General features: G+C 35.4%; 1 protein-coding gene across 3 annotated transcripts in view; it reads right to left on the reverse strand.

Moving 5' to 3' along the window:
- Window positions 1–21,073, reverse strand: part of myo1d (myosin 1D) — a 189,163-nt gene that overhangs the window by 124,867 nt on the left and 43,223 nt on the right. For all 3 annotated transcript variants that reach the window (XR_009807794.1, XR_009807793.1, XM_061908110.1), the window contains exons 2-3: window positions 10,029–10,237; window positions 6,934–7,027 (exon numbers count right to left, since the gene is read on the reverse strand). Coding sequence is in view for 1 of the 3 variants with exons in the window: in XM_061908110.1 (XP_061764094.1) it covers window positions 6,934–7,027; window positions 10,029–10,237 (303 nt within the window). In the remaining 2 variants the exon portion in view is untranslated. The remainder of the gene's footprint in view (window positions 1–6,933; window positions 7,028–10,028; window positions 10,238–21,073) is intronic.

Raw genomic sequence — 21,073 nt, forward strand, 5'->3', positions numbered from 1 at the left:
TACGTGTGTCTCTGTTAGTATTATTAACTTACAATGGCATTCTTTTTTAATTGTGTCAGTTTAACAAACTTACAAAAACGTCACTGTGGAGCTATTGAGTTTGTTTATGTAATTATGTAAATAATTCAATGTTTGTACTCTGATGATTAACTTGTGTGATGACTGTATTATGCGGATAGTAGGGGTATAACGGTACGTGTATTTGTATTAAACCATTTTGGTACGGGGGTTTCGGTTCGGTTCGGAGGTGTACCGAATGAGTTTCCACACGGACATATTAGGTAGCGCACCACAGGTTGTGTAAAGAATGCAGAGCGAGGCACAACACGCGGCAGGCTAGCAGTGACCGGGCTAGGACAACATTCAAAAGCCAGAGCTGGAAGACCCTCCTGCCTCGTTAACATCTCCCGTTTAGGAACACTTTGGCTGCGCGGTGCGATACAACAATGGAGGATGGAGGTTTGCCGATATTGTTGAGTAGCAGTAGGGTATGCTTCTGCCAACACGTCAAACATGCTAACCACCGCATTCAAGCAGCCTCTCCTCGGCGAGTTAGGCAGGGCTGAAGCAATAACAAATGTTTTTATAGCAGAAGATTTAAGACCATCCATCCATCCATTTTCTACCGCTTGTCCCGTTCGGGGTGGCAGGGGGTTGCTGTATTGCATAAAAAACTAGATTTTGACCCACTTCTATGGTGGAAGAACAATAAGCCAATATATCCTCTTACTGCCAAGTTAACCAGCCAAGTTCAAAAACGTATTGGGGTGTTACCATTTAGTGGTTAATTGTACGGAATATGTACTGTACTGTGTAATCTACTAATAAAAGTCTCAATCAATCAAAAAAAGCACTTTATATATAGAAAGGTTTGGTTAAGAAACCATTCTGAGCCTTATCTTATTTAGTTTTTATTTTATGTATGTTGCCCACATCAACCTTGGCAGTGGACCCTGTGTGGATATGTATGTTATGCCAGTGTTTACAAATTTGGTAAATAAATAACCCAAAAAATTTATATTTTGTTGTTTTCTTCTAATCTACTAATAACATTTTCAATCAATAAGTCATTTAGCTGATTGGAGAGCTAGCTTCCGCAGCTAAGGGGTCCACGAAGATGACTTCTGTTTTGTATGATCAGCCGTTTTACAGACACCGTTTGGAAACAATTAAGGCATGTAAATAAACATTTACTAAATATGTATGTGTAAATGTATGTATGTATATATATATATATATATATATATATATATATATTATATATATAAATATTTATATATCTGCGACTTATAGTCCGGTGCGGCTAATATAAAGAAAAGATATTTTAAAATTTAGTGGGTGCGCCTTATATACACCGGTGTGCTCTATAGTCCGGAAAATGCAGTACTTTGGTGTAAAAACCACTGTAAACGTTACCGTGAATAAAATCTAAAATCTTTGTGAACCTGTGGAAGGATCATGACCTTTGCCAGAGGAGAGATACACTCAGGGGGCAAGGCAGGACGTCCCGAAGACCCTCACACCGCCCAGGTTGAAACATCCTCCCTATAGTTTGAGTGTGTGTGTGTGCTCCAGCACTACCCACAACCTCGAAAGAGACAAGCGGTAGAAAATGGATGGACAGATGGATTTTTGCATTCCCATTCTAGGGGGTTTTCCTTATCAATTACCCATTAGGGTTTGTACGGTATACCGGTACTAATAAACTAATTGAATTAAAAGTTAAGGTTAAAGTACCAATGATTGTCACACACACACTAGGTGTGGTGAAATTTGTCCTCTGCATTTGACCCATCTCTTTGATCACCCCCTGGGAAGTGAGGGGAGCAGTGGGCAGCAGCGGTGCCGCGCCCGGGAATCATTTATGGTGATTTAACACCCAATTCCAACCCTTGATGATGAGTGCCAAGCAGGGAGGTAATGGGTCCCATTTTTTTATAGTCTTTGGTAGGACTCGGCCGGGGTTTGAACTCACAACCTACCGATCTCATGGCGGACACTCTAACCACTAGGCCACTGAGTAGGCTATTTCTAAAGTACCAATGATTGTCACACACACACACACTACGTCTTGTGAAATTTGTCCTCTGCATTTGACCCATCCCTTTGATCACCCCCTGGGAGGTGAGGGGAGCAGTCGGCAGCAGCGGTGCCACGCCCGGGAATAATTTATGGTGATTTAACCCCCAATTCCAACCCTTGATGCTGAGTGCCAAGCAGGGAGGTTTTTACAGTCTTTGGTATGACTCGGCTGGGATTTGAACTCACAAACTACTGATCTCAGGGCGGACACTCTAACCACTAGGCCACTGAGTAGGTAAAAGAGGTACTACACGGCCTCTGAAAAATACAGATGTTTTTATTTTTCCCCCAGACACGTCGTGAGTGACGTTGCTGGTAAAAAAAAAAAAATAATAAAAATAATTCCTGAAGCGCGTGTTAGACAATGCACACGCACGGACTACTTGCAAGTAGAAACTGTGGCGATAAAAAAGGAAGAATGGACGCATTTTGACTAAAAATTCAACGAAGTTGAAGCTATAAACACTGTCGCGCCGCTCTGGAAGAGGAGCTTAGCTCTTGGTCTTGTTAGGCATTAGCTAGTTAGCGGCTAAGGTCCATTTGCAGTCGGTTTTAGCTACTTCTAAATCACTAGTCCTCGTCCTAAACATGCTTCACTACAGGAGAAGACAACAGCTAACAGTTAACAGCAAGTTAACGCTCCTCAATGTAAACAAATGCCGTGGGTGGGTTTATACAGAAAACGATACCAAGTACAAGAGCCGTATACAGTCGATACAAATTGATTACATCGATATATTTTATTATCACAACATATTTTCCCTTTATCGTTTATAAACCCATGAAATAGGTCCCTGGACACGAGAACTTTAATTATGACCAATGTATGATCCTGTAACTACTGGGTATCGTATTTATACCTACAATTTGTGGTATCACCCAAAAATCATGTAAAAAATCAAACAAGAGAAGAATAAGTGATTATTCCATTTTAACAGGCGTGTAGATAAAACATGTTAAAAGAGATAATAAGCAGATGTTTATTGTAAATAAACAAGTAGATTAATAATTAATTTATCACCACTTGTCCTTAATAATGTTGACATCCACCCATCCATTTTCTATCGCTTATTCCCTTTTGGGGTCGCTGGCGCCTATCTCAGCTACAATCGGGCGGAAGGCGGGGTACACCCTGGACAAGTCTCCACCTCATCGCAGGGCCAACACAGATAGACAGACAAAATTCACACTCACATTATGTTGACAAAATAATAAATGATATAATATGCTTACTACATATGTCAGCAGACTAATTAAGAGCCTTTGTTTGATGACTTACTACTAAAAGACAAGTTGTCTAGTATTTTCAACATCTTATTTCATGACAACAATCTTCTTTGATTGCAATAACAAACATGTGTTTTAATGGATATTAACATATTTTGGGTTCAAATAATGTTTTTGTTGGCCCCTTCATTTTTAAAAGTATCGGAAACGATCAAAATACTTTTTGGTACCAGTATCACAATATTGGTATCGGGACAACCCTAGTGTGTTTGTGTGTGTGTGTGTGTGTGTTCTGGCAATGCTTACTTAATGGGGACATGGCTCTGCTTACACAGTCACCTTTAAGGGACTTCTGAAGGTATGGGGACCAAAAACACAGGTCCTCTAAAAGGAAACTTTTTAAATGATAGTCAGATCCATTCTGAAGATGCCTAAGTAATTTTTAAGCTACGGCCCATAAGACATGTTTACTGGTTAGTTTGAGTTTGAGACATTTGCACAACAGCCCCCTCATGGGGCAGTAGCTGGTACTGCACTCGCTGCTCTACTCACACTTCCTCTGTGGGTTTGGTTTAGTGTTCCTCAGGATGACATTTTCATACAGCATGATTATAAAACATTATTACCTTAGAGCAGGGGTCAACAACCTTTTTGAAACCAAGAGCTACTTTTTGGGTACTGATTAATGCGAAAGGCTACCAGTTTGATACACACGTAAATAAATAGTCAGAAATAGCCAATTTGCTCAATTTACCTTTAATAAATAAATCTATACAGATAAAAAATGGGTATTTCTGTCTGTCATTCCGTCGTACATTTTTTTTCCTTTTACGGAAGGTTTTTTGTAGAGAATGAATGATGAAAAAAAACCACTTAATCCGACAGTTTAAAAGAGTTTGAGAAAACACAAAAAAAATGAATATTTCATTTTGAAACATAGTTTATCTTCAATTTCGACTTTTTAGAATTCAAAATTGAACCGAAAAAATTGAAGAGAAAAACTAGCTAATTCGAATCTTTTTGAAAAAATTAAAAAAAGAATTTATGGAACATCATTAGTAATTTTTCCTGATTAAGATTCATTTTAGAATTTTTATGACATGTTTTAAATAGCTTAAAATCCATTCTGCACTTTGTTAGAATATATAACAATTTGGACCAAGCTATATTTCTAACAAAGACAAATCATTATTTCTTCTAGATTTTCCAGAACAAAAATTTTAAAAGAAATTCAAAAGACTTTGAAATAAGATTTAAATTTCATTCTACAGATTTTCTAGATTTGCCAGAATTTTTTTTTTGAATTTTAAACATAAGTTTGAAGAAATATTTCACAAATATTCTTCGTCGAAAAAACAGAAGCTAAAATGAAGAATTAAATTAAAATGTATTTATTATTCTTAACATAAAAAAAATAAATAATACTTGAACATTGATTTAAATTGTCAGGAAAGAAGAGGAAGGAATTTAAAAGGTAAAAAGGTATATGTGTTTAAGAATCCTAAAATCATTTTTAAGGTTGTATTTTTTCTCTAAATTTGTCTTTCTGAAAGTTATAAGAAGCAAAGTAAAACAAATAAATGATTTTATTTAAACAAGTAAAGACCAAGTCTTAAAATATTTTCTTGGATTTTCAAATTCTATTTTAGTTTTGTCTTTCTTAGAATTAAAAATGTCGAGCAAAGCGAGACCAGCTTGCTAGTAAATAAATAAAATTTAAAAAATAGAGGCAGCTCACTGTTAAGTGCTGCTATTTGAGCTACTTTTTGAACAGGCCAGCGGGCGACTCATCTGGTCCTTACGGGCTACCTGGTGCCCACGGTGACCCCTGCCTTAAAGTATGATTCACATTCAGAATTTTCCATCCTTCTATATATGGTAGTTGGAGTTGCAGACAACTTCAATACTGCTAAATAGCAGTTTTTAGTAATGTCACAGAAGATGCAGGATTTGCTTTAACATTTAAGTGGTGAAACTTCCTATAAGAGGACAGTAAATCTCCCGTCCAAAGGCAAAACCTAGTAACTCACTTCTAGCTGATTTTGCGAAAACAAAGGAAAACCAATCTATCTTGACGCTGTCTTACAAAGATCTACAAAGTCATCAAACGTAGAGATGTTTTCTTGAGCTTTCATTTTCTTGCCGATTGAGCCATGGATTGAATCTGATCTCATGAACGTGTGCCCTTACTCCAGATATTTTATCACAATCTCGGGTGGGCCCAATTCTGCGTTTGCACATTGGGCAAGAGCCGTGTACAGCGTCCAGTTTTTATTTTGACCTCCAGAGTTATCTGCCCAAAAGAGTATGCAAGGGGAAGAATCAAGAACAATATATTTAATGAAGGTGTTTGCAACGTCCGGGGCCAATCTTCCAAATATCCCCTCGTGCCATAATATCACATAATCAGGTTGACCGTCGGCCCCCATTCGTGCAAATGTCTCGTTAAAGACAATAAGGCGACTGACAAAGAAGCGCTGATTGGTCCCTTGAGATACTAGGTTTTTCTTTTGTATCTACGCGGTTATGTGGTAGTTGCTAGGTCCTGCCATGCGCGTAACAGCTTACCTACGGAACAAATTACAATATCGCATACACTAATGTAAAGCATATCACCTAGGAACTCCAAAATTATTTTCAGCTCAGTTTTGACCAAAATTGAGTTACTGGGTTTTGCCTTTGGACCGGAGAGTTGTAGTGCTGTATTCTGAGGATCATCTCATATTTAATTAGATTTTTTTTTTTTTTCTAAATGGTCCTCAGTAGTCACGTACGAATTTGTGTGAATTGTGCAAAATTATTTGAATTTGGTCACCATGAACCATATTAACTCCTTTTCCCCAGGGTCCCCAGTTTGTATGATCAGCACATTACTTCATCAGTCCAGAGATGTAAAGACGTGCATGAGCTAACTTGGCAGTGGCCATTTTACCTCTTTTTTTTTTTTTATGCCTCCACAACCTGTACAAAGGGTGGTCCCCACAAGTCATGATCAACAACTTGGTGTGTGTTTGTGTGTGTGTGTGTTCTGGCAATGCTTACTTAATGGGGACATCACTCTTTTTCACACAGTCACCTTTAGGGGACCTCTGACAGTATGGGGACAAAAAAACAGGTCCCCTAAAGGGACACCTTTTTAAATGATAGTCAGATCCATTCTGAAGATGCCTAAGTGCAGGATTTGCTTGAACATTTAAGTGGTGAAACTTCCTATAAGAGGACTGCTGTAGTGCTGTATTCTGAGGATCATGTCATATATAATGTGATTTTTTTTTCCTAAAGGTCCTCAGTAGTCACGTACAAATTTGTGTGAATTGTGCAAAATTATTTGAATTTGGTCGCCATGAACCATATTAACTCCTTTTCCTTAGGGTCCCCAGTTTGTATGATCAGCACATTACTTCATCAATCCAGAGATTTAAAGACGTGTATGAGCTAACTGGGCAGTGGCCATTTTACCTCATTTTTTTTTATGCCTCCACAACCTGCAGAAAGGGTGGTCCCCACAAGTCATGATCAACAACTTGGTCCCTATTCCAAATGATGAGGTTTGTGTATGTGTGTGTGTGTGTGTGTGTGTGTGTGTGTGTGTGTGAACATGCTGCAGGTTCTTGCCTCCCTCACCTCTCAACCTCGGCCCGCTGATTGGGGTTGGTGATGGCGGCGATGTACTGCATGATGTATTTGCTGGCCTCCGTCTTTCCGGCTCCGCTTTCCCCTGAAACACCGCAAACAAACTCCAGTCAGTCAACAAGACTATTTTTTTTTTAATACACTCCACCGCAAACATGAAGCTTTTATTGTCATTACTTGCACACAATACAGGCACAATACACACTTAAAGGGGAACTACACTTGTTGGAATGTTGTCTATCATTCCCAATCCTTATATAAGACAAGAACACATAATTTTAAGTCATAACAAAAGGTTAGCAAAAGTCAGCTAACAATGGAGCAAATAGGAGCCGCTCTATTCCGCCTCTAAAGCGCTCTAAAAAACCTCCATCAGGGTTTTATATACAGTCTGTAAGTGTATATGTAATATAATAAAATTCATTAAAACATGTAAAATTTACGTATTTTGATCATTTTCCACAATACAGCGGCATAATAATTTCACAGATGCATCACAATATTCACTTTTCCCTTCAACAACAACAACAACACATGGCAGAATTGATGAAAGACAACAAAAATTACTTTGGGGCAAATGATGATCAAGAAACGTATATGTTTGAGCCTAAATATAAAGAGGATGATCTACAAGTTTTAGAAGCTGTGTGCTAAACAGATGCAGCTTGAGTCAAACACGAAACATCGTGTATCAGTATTGCTAAGCGCTAAACAAGACATACAAACATAATAATCACTTACTGTACAATGTCTGCTCTCACCAGGATGACTATATATTCCTGTTTCGATGAAGTATTAATTATAATCATAATACAAATAACGTTGTTGCAAATGAGCGTTTTTTCGTGTCTTTATCGACATCTTTGGGTCTAAGCTGGATGTCAAAGTTGACCAACTTGTGGGTTTATGTCCACAACCTTATACTATCCAGGTGAGAGGCATAACTTTTAATCTAGAATTACCTTTCACCAACTCAGAGGAGATGCAGCAGCTCATTATGTCAATAAAGCAACATAAGCTAGATAGCTCTATGTGATCAGGGAGCAGCTAAAAGTAGTTTCTCTGCGTCAGCGCTTCAAATAATATCGCTAATACACTAATATTCAGATCACGACATGTAAATGGAGTATTGTTGTTGTTCTTTTTTTTTATAAACCCTGTTTCCCAGTTGGGAAATTGTGTTATATGTAAATATAAACGGAATACAATGTTTTGCAAATCATTTTCAGTGATTTGCAAATAATTTTCAGTCTTTCACAAGAAAGGATGGGACGAGGTACACTCATTTGTCCACAACTGTGTGAGCAAATAGTCAAACAGTTTAAGAACAACATTTCTCAAAGTGCAATTGCAAGAAATTTAGGAATTTCAACATCTACGGTCCATAAAATCATCAAAAGGTTCAGAGAATCTGGAGAAATCACTCCACGTAAGCGGCATGTTTGGAAACCAACATTGAAGGACCGTGACCTTCGATCCCTCAGACGGCACTGTATCAAAAACAGACAATCTCTAAAGGATATCACCACTTGGTCTCAAGAACACTTCAGAAAACCACTGTCACTAAACTCACAGTTCGTCGCTACATCTGTAAGTGCAAGTTAAAGCTCTAATATGCAAAGCGAAAGCCATTTATCAACAACATCCAGAAATACCTCGGGCTTCTCTGGGGCCAAGATCATCGAAGATGGACTGATGCAAAGTGGAAAAGTGTTCTGTGGTCTGACGAGTCCACATTTCAAATTGATTTTGGAAATATTCGACATCGTGTCATCCGGACCAAAGAGGAAGCGAACCATTCAGACTTTTATCGACGCAAAGTTCAAATGCCAGCATCTGCCTAAGGCATGAGTAACTTACACATCTGTGAAGGCACCATTAAGGCTGAAAGGTACATAAAGGTTTTGGAACGACATATGCTGCCATCTAAGCGCTGACTTTTTAATGGACGCCCCTGCTTATTTCAGCAAGACAATGCCAAGCCACATTCAGCACGTGTTACAACAGCGTGGCTTCGTAAAAAGCCTGCGGGTACTTTCCTGGCCCACCTGCAGTCCAGACCTGTCTCCCATCGAAAATGTGTGGCGCATTATGAAGCGTAAAATACGACAGCGGAGACCCCGGACTGTTGAACGACTGAAGCTCTACATAAAACAAGAATGGGAAAGAATTCCACTTTCAAAGCTTCAACAATTAGTTTCCTCAGATCCCAAACGTTTATTGAGTGTTGTTAAAAGAAAAGGTGATGTAACACAGTTGTGAACATGCCCTTCCCCTACTACTTTGGCACGTGTTGCACCATGAAATTCTACGATAATCATTATTTGCAAAAAAAAATTAAGGGTATGAGTTTGAACATCAAATATCTTGTCTTGTAGTGCATTCAATTGAATATGGGTTGAAAAGGATTTGCAAATCATTGTATTCCGTCTATTCTTACATCTAACACAATTTCCCAAATCATATGGAAACGGGTTTTGTAGATATGTTTAAAGGCTTTAAGGGCATATTAGTTTACTCACATTATATGCATTGTTAGCTACCTTGTACTTGCCATATTTTACAATTTAGAATGCATAAAAAGAGAAAAACTGAAGTGTGAATGAACGGCAACATTCAAAAAGTGCAGTTCCCCTTTAATCCTAACAAATATGTAAAAAATAATAATAAACATGATATAAAAGTAGCATTAAAATATCGCACACATGTTAAGCTATTATTATTATTACAGTATTATTATGTCCTGTAGTATGCACTGCGGTGCACCACGTCGGAAATAGACAAAGATTTTCCAAACAAGCCGATGACTCACCCTGCCTAAAACACAACAGAGTTTCCAGGCCTTCAAGTCCGACCTCAGCCTTTATAAATGTGATCTTCTATATTTGGAGTCTATAATTTAGTTTCTTTGGAGCCAGCAAACCTCAAGAAGTGACCCGCAGTTCCATCTCTGACCACAGAGTGGCGCCTGATTAACATTCAGCTTTTTAATGGCTTGAGTGCTTTTAAATGTGATTTTTTTCTTCTTCTGCACTTTGCACTGGGACCCATAAAGGTAAGGTGAGGTAGCGGGGTGAGGGAGTTACCTGAGATGACAATACAGGTGTCTTTGTTCCGCCTCTTCATGGCTTTGTAGGCGGCGTCGGCGATGGCGAAGAGGTGCGGCGGCCTCTCGTACAGCTCGCGGCCTTTGTACTGCTCGATGACGTCGCGGCCGTAGATGTTCATGGCGCGGTACGGGTTGACCGACACCACCACCTCGCCAATGTAGCTGTAGATCCGCCCCTTCTCGAACCTGCACGGCAAGGTGGAGGGTGAGGGACAAACGGAGAACACCTTGACGGATAGCTTGAAAGCACAAATGTAAATAAAATATGAATTTTTAAATGATTTAAAACCTTCCACAGACACTATGAACATGAACTTTATGAGCAGAATAAACGTTCATAAATACCAGAAGGTTAATAAAAGCGTTTCCTGTTGCAGCCGAGAAGCAGCTTGAATTTTCTCCAACTCTAACCACTCAAGAAGTGAACACTCCTCACGCAGAGCTTAGAAATGTTTATTTTTTAATACGAGACGTCTCAAGGCTAATTTTGTTGCTTTAGGGTGCGGGCAAAATGTCACATAGAACTCCGCAAAATCAGACCTAAACATCCGGTATTACTCGCCAGCGTTGGCTTACAGTTAAAAAGCGAGCATGCTAATCTTAGCATGCTAAAATGCTAACTGTAAAATGTGTCAAGTACCAAACTATACTACTCTGAAATGTGTACCTGAATTTTTTTTTTGATGCTAGCATGCTAACATTAGCATATATATATATATATATATATATATATATATATATATATATATATATATATATATATATATATATATATATATATATATATATATATATATATATATATATATATATCTAGCCACCCAACCACCCACTTCCACGGTCCCCTCCCCCTGGAGAGTCACCAACTGAACTAACACATTTTCTGGGGGAAACACTGCAAGCCTAAATATTAGAGGCGTTAGCATACTTCCAAGATGGCACAAAATATAAAAAAAACATGATTTTAGGTTAACACATACACAAATACACAAAAAGCTAGCATACATTTTTTAACACGGTGACATAGTCCAAGCTTTTAAAGCATACTTCTAAGATGTCCCCAAGTATTGAAACGCCCTATTTTTAGGTGTAAACACACAAAAAAGGTACCATAAAATATTGCTAATGCATGCTAACATTAGAGGCGTTGGTATACTTCCAAAATGGCACAAAGTATAAAAAAAAAACAAGATTTTTAGGTCAAAACATACACAATTTGCTAAAAAGCAAGCCTAAAACATTAGCATGATAACATAGTCCAAGTTAGCATACTTCTAAGATGTCGCCAAGTATTGAAACACCCTATTTTTAGATGTAAACACACAAAAAAGGTAGCATAAAATATTAGCATGCTAATATTAGAGGCGTTGGTATACTTCCAAGATGGCACAAAGTATAAAAAACACATGATTTTTAGGTTAAAACAGACACAATTTGCTAAAAAGCGAGCATAAAACATTAGCATGATGACATAGTCCAAGTTAGCATACTTCCAAGATGGCACAAAATATATTAAAAAAAAAAGATTTTAGGCTAAAAAATACACAAAAAGCTAGCATAAATTTTTAGCACGGTGACATAGTCCAAGCTTTTAGAGCATACTTCTAAGATGTCCTCAAGTATTGAAACGCCCTATTTTTAGGTGTAAACAGAAAAAAAAGGTAGCATAAAATATTGCTAATGCATGCTAATATTAGAGGCATTGGTATACTTCCGAGATGGCACAAAGTATAAAAAACACATGATTTTTAGGTTAAAACATACACAATTTGCTAAAAAGCGAGCATAAAACAATAGCATGATGACATAGTCCAAGTTAGCATACTTCTAAGATGTCGCCAAGTATTGAAACGCCCAATTTTTAGGTGTAAACACACAAAAAAGGTAGCATAAAATATTAGCATGCTAATATTAGAGGCGTTGGTATACTTCCAAGATGGCACAAAGTATAAAAAACACATGATTTTTAGGTTAAAACGTACACAATTTGCTAAAAAGCGAGCATAAAACATTAGCATGATGACATAGTCCAAGTTAGCATACTTCCAAGATGGCACAAAATATAAAAAAAAAAAAGGATTTTAGGCTAAAAAATACACAAAAAACTAGCATAAATTTTTAGCACGGTGACATAGTCCAAGCTTTTAGAGCATACTTCTAAGATGTCCGCAAGTATTGAAACGCCCTATTTTTAGGTGTAAACAGAAAAAAAGGTAGCATAAAATATTGCTAATGCATGCTAATATTAGAGGCGTTGGTATACTTCCAAGATGGCACAAAGTATAAAAAACACATGATTTTTAGGTTAAAACATATACAATTGGCTAAAAAGCGAGCATAAAACATTAGCATGATGACATAGTCCAAGTTAGCATACTTCTAAGATGTCGCCAAGTATTGAAATGCCCTATTTTTAGGTGTAAACACACAAAAAAGGTAGCATAAAATATTAGCATGCTAATATTAGAGGCGTTGGTATACTTCCAAGATGGCACAAAGTATAAAAAACACATGATTTTTAGGTTAAAACATATACAATTGGCTAAAAAGAGAGCATAAAACATTAGCATGATGACATAGTCCAAGTTAGCATACTTCCAAGATGGCACAAAATATATAAAAACATTTTTTTTAGGCTAAAAAATACACAAAAAGCTAGCATTAATTTTTAGCACGGTGACATAGTCCAACCTTTTAGAGCATACTTCTAAGATGTCCTCAAGTATTGAAACGCCCTATTTTTAGGTGTAAACACAAAAAAAAGTAGCATAAAATATTGCTAATGCATGCTAACATTAGAGGCGTTGGTATACTTCCAAGATGGCACAAGGTATAAAAAAAAACAACATGATTTTTAGGTTAAAACATACACAATTTGCTAAAAAAGCTAGCAGAAAACATTAGCATGATGACATAGTCCAAGTTAGCATACTTCTAAGATGTCGCCAAGTATTGAAACGCCCTATTTTTAGGTGTAAACACACAAAAAAGGTAGCATAAAATATTGATAATGCATGCTAATATTAGAGGCGTTGGTATACTTCCAAGATGGCACAAAGTATAAAAAAACACATGATTTTTAGGTTATAACATATACAATTGGCTAAAAAGCGAGCATAAAACATTAGCATGATGACATAGTCCAAGTTAGCATACTTCCAAGATGGCACAAAATATATATATAAAAAAAAATTATTTTAGGCTAAAAAATACACAAAAAGCTCGCATAAATTTTTAGCACGGTGACATAGTCCAAGCTTTTAGAGCATACTTCTAAGATGTCCTCAAGTATTGAAACGCCCTATTTTTAAGTGTAAACAGGAAAAAAAAAAAGTATCTTAAAATATTGCTAATGCATGCTAATATTAGAGGCGTTGGTATACTTCCAAGATGGCACAAAGTATAAAAAACACATGATTTTTAGGTTAAAACAGACACAATTTGCTAAAAAGCGAGCATAAAACATTAGCATGATGACATAGTCCAAGTTAGCATACTTCTAAGATGTCGCCAAGTATTTAAATTCCCTATTTGTAGGTGTACACACAAAAAAGGTATCATAAAATATTAGCATGCTAATATTAGAGGCATTGGTATACTTCCAAGATGGCACAAAGTATAAAAAGCAAATGATTTTTAGGTTAAAACAGACACAATTTGCTAAAAACCGAGCATAAAACATTAGCATGATGACATAGTCCAAGTTAGCATACTTCCAAGATGGCACAAAATATAAAAAAAAAAATGATTTTAGGCTAAAAGTACACAAAAAGCGAGCATAAATTTTTAGCACGGTGACATAGTCCAAGCTTTTAGAGCATACTTCTAAGATGTCCTCAAGTATTGAAACGCCTTATTTTTAGGTGTAAACACACAAAAAAAAGGTAGCATAAAATATTAGCATACTAATATTAGAGGCGTTGGTATACTTCCAAGATGGCACAAAGTATAAAAAACACATGATTTTTAGGTTAAAACGTACACAATTTGCTAAAAAGCGAGCATAAAAGATTAGCATGATGACATAGTCCAAGTTAGCATACTTCTAAGATGTCGCCAAGTATTGAAATGCCCTATTTTTAGGTGTAAACACACAAAAAAGGTAGCATAAAATATTAGCATGCTAATATTAGAGGCGTTGGTATACTTCCAAGATGGCACAAAGTATAAAAAACACATGATTTTTAGGTTAAAACAGACACAATTTGCTAAAAAGCGAGTATAAAACATTAGCATGATGACATAGTCCAAGTTAGCATACTTCTAAGATGTCCTCAAGTATTGAAACGCCCTATTTTTAGGTGTAAACAGAAAAAAAAGGTAGCATAAAATATTGCTAATGCATGCTAATATTAGAGGCGTTGGTATACTTCCAAGATGGCACAAAGTATAAAAAACAAATGATTTTTAGGTTAAAACAGACACAATTTGCTAAAAAACGAGCATAAAACATTAGCATGATGACATAGTCCAAGTTAGCATACTTCCAAGATGGCACAAAATATAAAAAAAAAAAAGATTTTAGGCTAAAAAATACACAAAAAGCTAGCATAAATTTTTAGCACGGTGACATAGTCCAAGCTTTTAGAGCATACTTCTAAGATGTCCTCAAGTATCGAAACGCCCTATTTTTAGGTGTAAACGGAAAAAAAAGGTAGCATAAAATATTGCTAATGCATGCTAATATTAGAGGCGTTGGTATACTTCCAAGATGGCACAAAGTATAAAAAACACATGATTTTTAGGTTAAAACATACACAATTTGCTAAAAAGCGAGCATAAAACACAAGCATGATGACATAGTCCAAGTTAGCATACTTCTAAGATGTCGCCAAGTATTGAAACGCCCTATTTTTAGGTGTAAAAAGAAAAAAAAGGTAGCATAAAATATTGCTATTGCATGCTAATATTAGAGGCGTTGGTATACTTCCAAGATGGCAAAAAGTATAAAAAACAAATGATTTTTAGGTTAAAACAGACACAATTTGCTAAAAAGCGAGCATAAAACATTAGCATGATGACATAGTCCAAGTTAGCATACTTCTAAGATGTCGCCAAGTATTGAAACGCCCTATTTTTAGGCGTAAAAACACAAAAAAGGTAGCATAAAATATTAGCATGCTAATATTAGAGGCGTTGGTATACTTCCAAGATGGCACAAAGTATAAAAAACACATGATTTTTAGGTTAAAACATATACAATTGGCTAAAAAGCGAGCATAAAACATTAGCATGATGACATAGTCCAAGTTAGCATACTTCCAAGATGGCACAAAATATAAAAAAAAAAAAGATTTTAGGCTAAAAGTACACAAAAAGCGAGCATAAATTTTTAGCACGGTGACATAGTCCAAGCTTTTAGAGCATACTTCTAAGATGTCCTCAAGTATTGAAACGCCTTATTTTTAGGTGTAAACACACAAAAAAAAGGTAGCATAAAATATTAGCATACTAATATTAGAGGCGTTGGTATACTTCCAAGATGGCACAAAGTATAAAAAACACATGATTTTTAGGTTAAAACTTACACAATTTGCTAAAAAGCGAGCATAAAAGATTAGCATGATGACATAGTCCAAGTTAGCATACTTCTAAGATGTCGCCAAGTATTGAAATGCCCTATTTTTAGGTGTAAACACACAAAAAAGGTAGCATAAAATATTAGCATGCTAATATTAGAGGCGTTGGTATACTTCCAAGATGGCACAAAGTATAAAAAACACATGATTTTTAGGTTAAAACAGACACAATTTGCTAAAAAGCGAGCATAAAACATTAGCATGATGACATAGTCCAAGTTAGCATACTTCTAAGATGTCCCCAAGTATTGAAATGCCCTATTTTTAAATTAGTTAAAAGGTAGCATAAAATATTAGCACGCTAAAATTAGAAGAGTGTAATATAAGAGAAAACAGGTGAAATTTAAAGTAAAAATGTTGCAATATTGACTTCAATAACACAAAACTGCCGTGTAGGTTTTGTTTTTTTTCTTCAAAACTGTCACAGCTCAAAAATAATGAATCAAAATCAGTGCTATGAATTATTGACCTGTTTGTGTCACATCGAATATTTCATTTTAAAACATTCTTTGGGAAAAATAATGCATATTTTATGTTTGCCGTGTAAAAGAAACCCAAAATAAAGAGTAAACAAACAACATAAAAGAAATAACTTGATATCGATGGATAGATCTGTAGTTGACTTACAAACTGTAAATTTGTATATTAAAATATTTAAAGAGCATTTTAATTCTTGACGCCATCTTAGAAGTATGCTTACGTCTCTTGTATTAGCATGTTAATATTAACAAGACAACATTTCTTGGTACTTTTCTTTTCAAATTTTGTATGTTTTAACCTAAAAATCTTATTTTTTTTTTTTATATATTTAGTGCCACCTTGCAAGTATGCCAATAATATTAGTGTGCTAATTTTAAATAATATTTTCAGAATGTGCCGTGGGCCAATAAAAAATGAGCAGCAGACCGCAATAAGCCCTGGGCCACACTTTGGTCTAACTTTTTAGAACAAGAGCATTGTTCCCCCGAGGCAGCCTCTTTAGCGCTACGCTAACACGCTGTTACGCTAACGCGCTGCTCCGCTAACGCGCTGCTCCGCTAACACGCAGCGACAGTCAAAGCTCCATTGTGTCCTGCTCGCCATCGCCACCATTGTTCAGGCCTCAGACGCGGGTCTTTGTCTGAAACGGACCCACGCCGTACCACGACACCGAGATGCTAACATGGCGAACATGTGAGGCGATGGCATCGTCGTCATTTTTAAAGTCATGAATCTCGCAGTTAGCGAAATGCTCGGACAAGACTATGAAAATTGGAAAAAACGATCAATGGGCAGAATATCGGGGAAGTTGACATAAATGTGTGTGAAATGTTATCAGTATGTTTTAACCTAAAAATATTTTTTTTATATTTGGTGCCACCTCAGAAGTATGCTAACTTTATTTACGTATGCTAACCCTCAAATATTAGCGTGCTAATAATGTTTTATGCAACCTTTTTTAACAAATGTTTGTTTACACGTAAAAATGGGGCATTTCAAGGCTTGGCGACATCTCAGATGCATTCTAACTTGGACTATGGCATTGTGCTAACATTTTATGTTAGCTTTTTAGCAAATTGTGTATGTTTTAACCTAAAAAATCAGTTTTTTATATACTTTGTGTCATCTTGGAAGTATGCTCAGGTTTTTTTATCTAAGTATGTTAAAGTTTTAGGCTACATTTTTAAACATATTTTGTGTGTTTACACCTAAAAATAGGCCATTTCAAGACTTGGCGACATATTAGAAGTATGCTAACTTGGACTATGACATCGTACTAACATTTTATGTTAGCTTTTTAGCAAATTGTGAATGTTTTAACCTAAAAAAATCATGTGTTTTTTATACTTTGTGTCATCTTGGAAGCATGCGAAGGTATTTTATCTTAGCATTCTAAAGTTTTATGCTACCTTTAACTAATTTTGTTTGTTAACACCTAAAAATAGGGCCTTTTAATACTTGCCAACATCTTAGAAGTATGCTAACGTGGACTATGTTATCATGCTACAATTTTATGCTAGTTTTTTGGCAAATTGTGTATGTTTTAACAAAAAAAAATAATGTTTTTTTTTATATTTGGTGCCACCTTCGAGTTATACTATCACCTCTTATACAAGAGTGCTAACGTTTTATGCTAGCTTTTTAACACATTTTTTACCTAAAAATAGGGCATTTCAATATCTGGCGAAATCTTTGAAGTATGCTAACTTGGACTGTCATCCTGCTAACATTTTATGTTAGCTTTTTAGCAAATTGTGTATGCTTTAACCTAAAAAAATATATATATACATATATTTTTTTTTACTTTGTGTCATCTTGGAAATATGCTAAGGTCTTTTATATTAGCATGCTACCTTTTTTTTTTAACAAAAATTGTGTGTTTACACGTAAAAATGGGGCATTTAAATACTTGGTGATATCTTAAAAGTATGCTAACTTGGACTATGTCATCATGCTAACATTTTATGCTAGCTTTTAAGCAAATTGTGTACATTTTAACCTAAAAAAAAATGTTTTTATACTATGTGTCATCGTGGAAGTATGCTAAGGTCTTTTATATTAGCATGCTAAAGTTTAATGCTACATTTTTTACAAATAATGTGTGCTCACACGTAAAAATAGGGCATTTAAATACTTGGCAACATCTTAGAAGTCTGCTAACTTGGACTATGTCATCATGCTAACATTTTATGCTAGCTTTTTAGCAATTTGTGTATATTTTAACCTAAAAAAATCAGTTTTTTTGTACTATGTGTCATCGTGGAAGTATGCTAAGGTTTTTTTATATTAGCATGCTAAAGTTTTATGCTACCTTTTTTTTAACAAAAATTGTGTGTTTACATGTAAAAATGGGGCATTTCAATACTTGGCAACATTTTAGAAGTCTGCTAACTTGGACTATGTCATCATGCTAACATTTAATGCTAGCTTTTTTGGCCAATTGTGTATGTTTTAAACTAAAAATCATGTTTTTTTTTTAATATTTGGTGCCATCTTGGAGTTATGCTAACACCTCTTATACAAGAGTGCTAACAATTTATGCTAGCTTTTTAACAAATTTTGTACGTTTACACCTAAAAATAGGGCATTACAATACTTACCGACATATAAGAAGTCTGCTAACTTGGACTGTCTTTATGCTAACATTTTTTGCTAGCATTTTAGCAAATTGTGTACAATTTTACGGAAAAATCATGTTTTTTTTATACGTTGTGCCCTCCTGGAAGTATGCTAAGGTATTTGATATTAGCATGCTAAAGTTTTATGCTACCTTTTTTAACAAAAATTGTGTATTTACACGTAAAAATGGGGCATTTCAATACTTGGCGACATCTTAGAAGTATGCTAACCAGGGTTATATCATCGTACTAACATTTGATGCTAGCTTTTTAGCAAATTGTCTATGTTTTAACCTAAAAATCATGTTTTTTTAATATTTGGTGCCATCTTGGAGTTATGCTAACACCTCTTATACAAAAGTGCTAACGTTTTATGCTAGCTTTTTAACAAATTTTGTACGTTTACACCTAAAAATAGGGCATTACAATACTTACCGACATATCAGAAGTCTGCTAACTTGGACTATGTCTTTATGCTAACATTTTTTGCTAGCATTTTAGCAAATTGTGTACAATTTTACCGAGAAATCATGTTTTTTTTATACTTTATGCCCTCCTGGAAGTATGCTAAGGTATTTTTTATTAGCATGCTAAAGTTTTATGCTACCTTTTTTAACAAAAATTGTGTGTTTACACGTAAAAATGGGGCGTTTCAATACTTGGAGACATCTTAGAAGTATGCTAACCAGGGCTATATCATCGTACTAACATTTTATGTTAGCCTTTTAGCAAATTGTCTATGTTTTAACCTAAAAATCATGTTTTTTTTAATATTTGGTGCCATCTTGGAGTTATGTTAACACCTCTTATACAAGAGTGCTAACGTTTTATGCTAGCTTTTTAACAAATTTTGTATGTTTACACCGAAAAATAGGGCATTACAATACTTGCCGACATATTAGAAGTCTGCTAACATGGACTATGTCATCATGCTAACATTTTTTGCTAGCATTTTAGCAAATTGTGTACAATTTTACCGAAAAATCATGTTTTTTTATACTTTGTGCCCTCCTGGAAGTATGCTAAGTTATTTGATATTAGCATGCTAAAGTTTTATGCTACCTTTTTTAACAAAAATTGTGTATTTACACGTAAAAATGGGGCATTTCAATACTTGGCGACATCTTAGAAGTATGCTAAACAGGGCTATATCATCGTACTAACATTTGATGCTAGCTTTTTAGCAAATTGTCTATGTTTTAACCTAAAAATCATGTTTTTTTTTATATTTGGTGCCATCTTGGAGTTATGCTAACACCTCTTATACAAGAGTGCTAACACCTCTTATACAAAAGTGCTAATGTTTTATGCTAGCTTTTTAACAAATTTTGTACGTTTACACCTAAAAATAGGGCATTACAATACTTACCGATATATTAGAAGTCTGCTAACTTGGACTATGTCTTTATGCTAACATTTTTTGCTAGCATTTTAGCAAATTGTGTCCAATTTTACCGAGAAATCATGTTTTTTTTTATACTTTATGCCCTCCTGGAAGTATGCAAAGGTATTTTATATTAGCATGTTAAAGTTTTATGCTACCTTTTTTTAACAAAAATTGTGTGTTTACACGTAAAAATGGGGCATTTCAATACTTGGCGACATCTTAGAAGTATGCTAACCAGGGCTATATCATCGTACTAACATTTGATGCTAGCTTTTTAGCAAATTGTCTATGTTTTAACCTAAAAATCATGTTTTTTTTTATATTTGGTGCCATCTTGGAGTTATGCTAACACCTCTTATACAAGAGTGCTAACACCTCTTATACAAAAGTGCTAACGTTTTATGCTAGCTTTTTAACAAATTTTGTACGTTTACACCTAAAAATAGGGCATTACAATACTTACCGACATATCAGAAGTCTGCTAACTTGGACTATGTCTTTATGCTAACATTTTTTGCTAGCATTTTAGCAAATTGTGTACAATTTTACCGAGAAATCATGTTTTTTTTATACTTTATGCCCTCCTGGAAGTATGCGAAGGTATTTTTTATTAGCATGCTAAAGTTTTATGCTACCTTTTTTAACAAAAGTTGTGTGTTTACACGTAAAAATGGGGCATTTCAATACTTGGAGACATCTTAGAAGTATGCTAACCAGGGCTATATCATCGTACTAACATTTTATGTTAGCCTTTTAGCAAATTGTCTATGTTTTAACCTAAAAATCATGTTTTTTTTAATATTTGGTGCCATCTTGGAGTTATGTTAACACCTCTTATACAAGAGTGCTAACGTTTTATGCTAGCTTTTTAACAAATTTTGTATGTTTACACCGAAAAATAGGGCATTACAATACTTGCCGACATATTAGAAGTCTGCTAACATGGACTATGTCATCA

This window comes from Nerophis ophidion, linkage group LG08, assembly GCF_033978795.1.
Source record: "Nerophis ophidion isolate RoL-2023_Sa linkage group LG08, RoL_Noph_v1.0, whole genome shotgun sequence".
Classification (NCBI taxonomy): domain Eukaryota; kingdom Metazoa; phylum Chordata; class Actinopteri; order Syngnathiformes; family Syngnathidae; genus Nerophis; species Nerophis ophidion.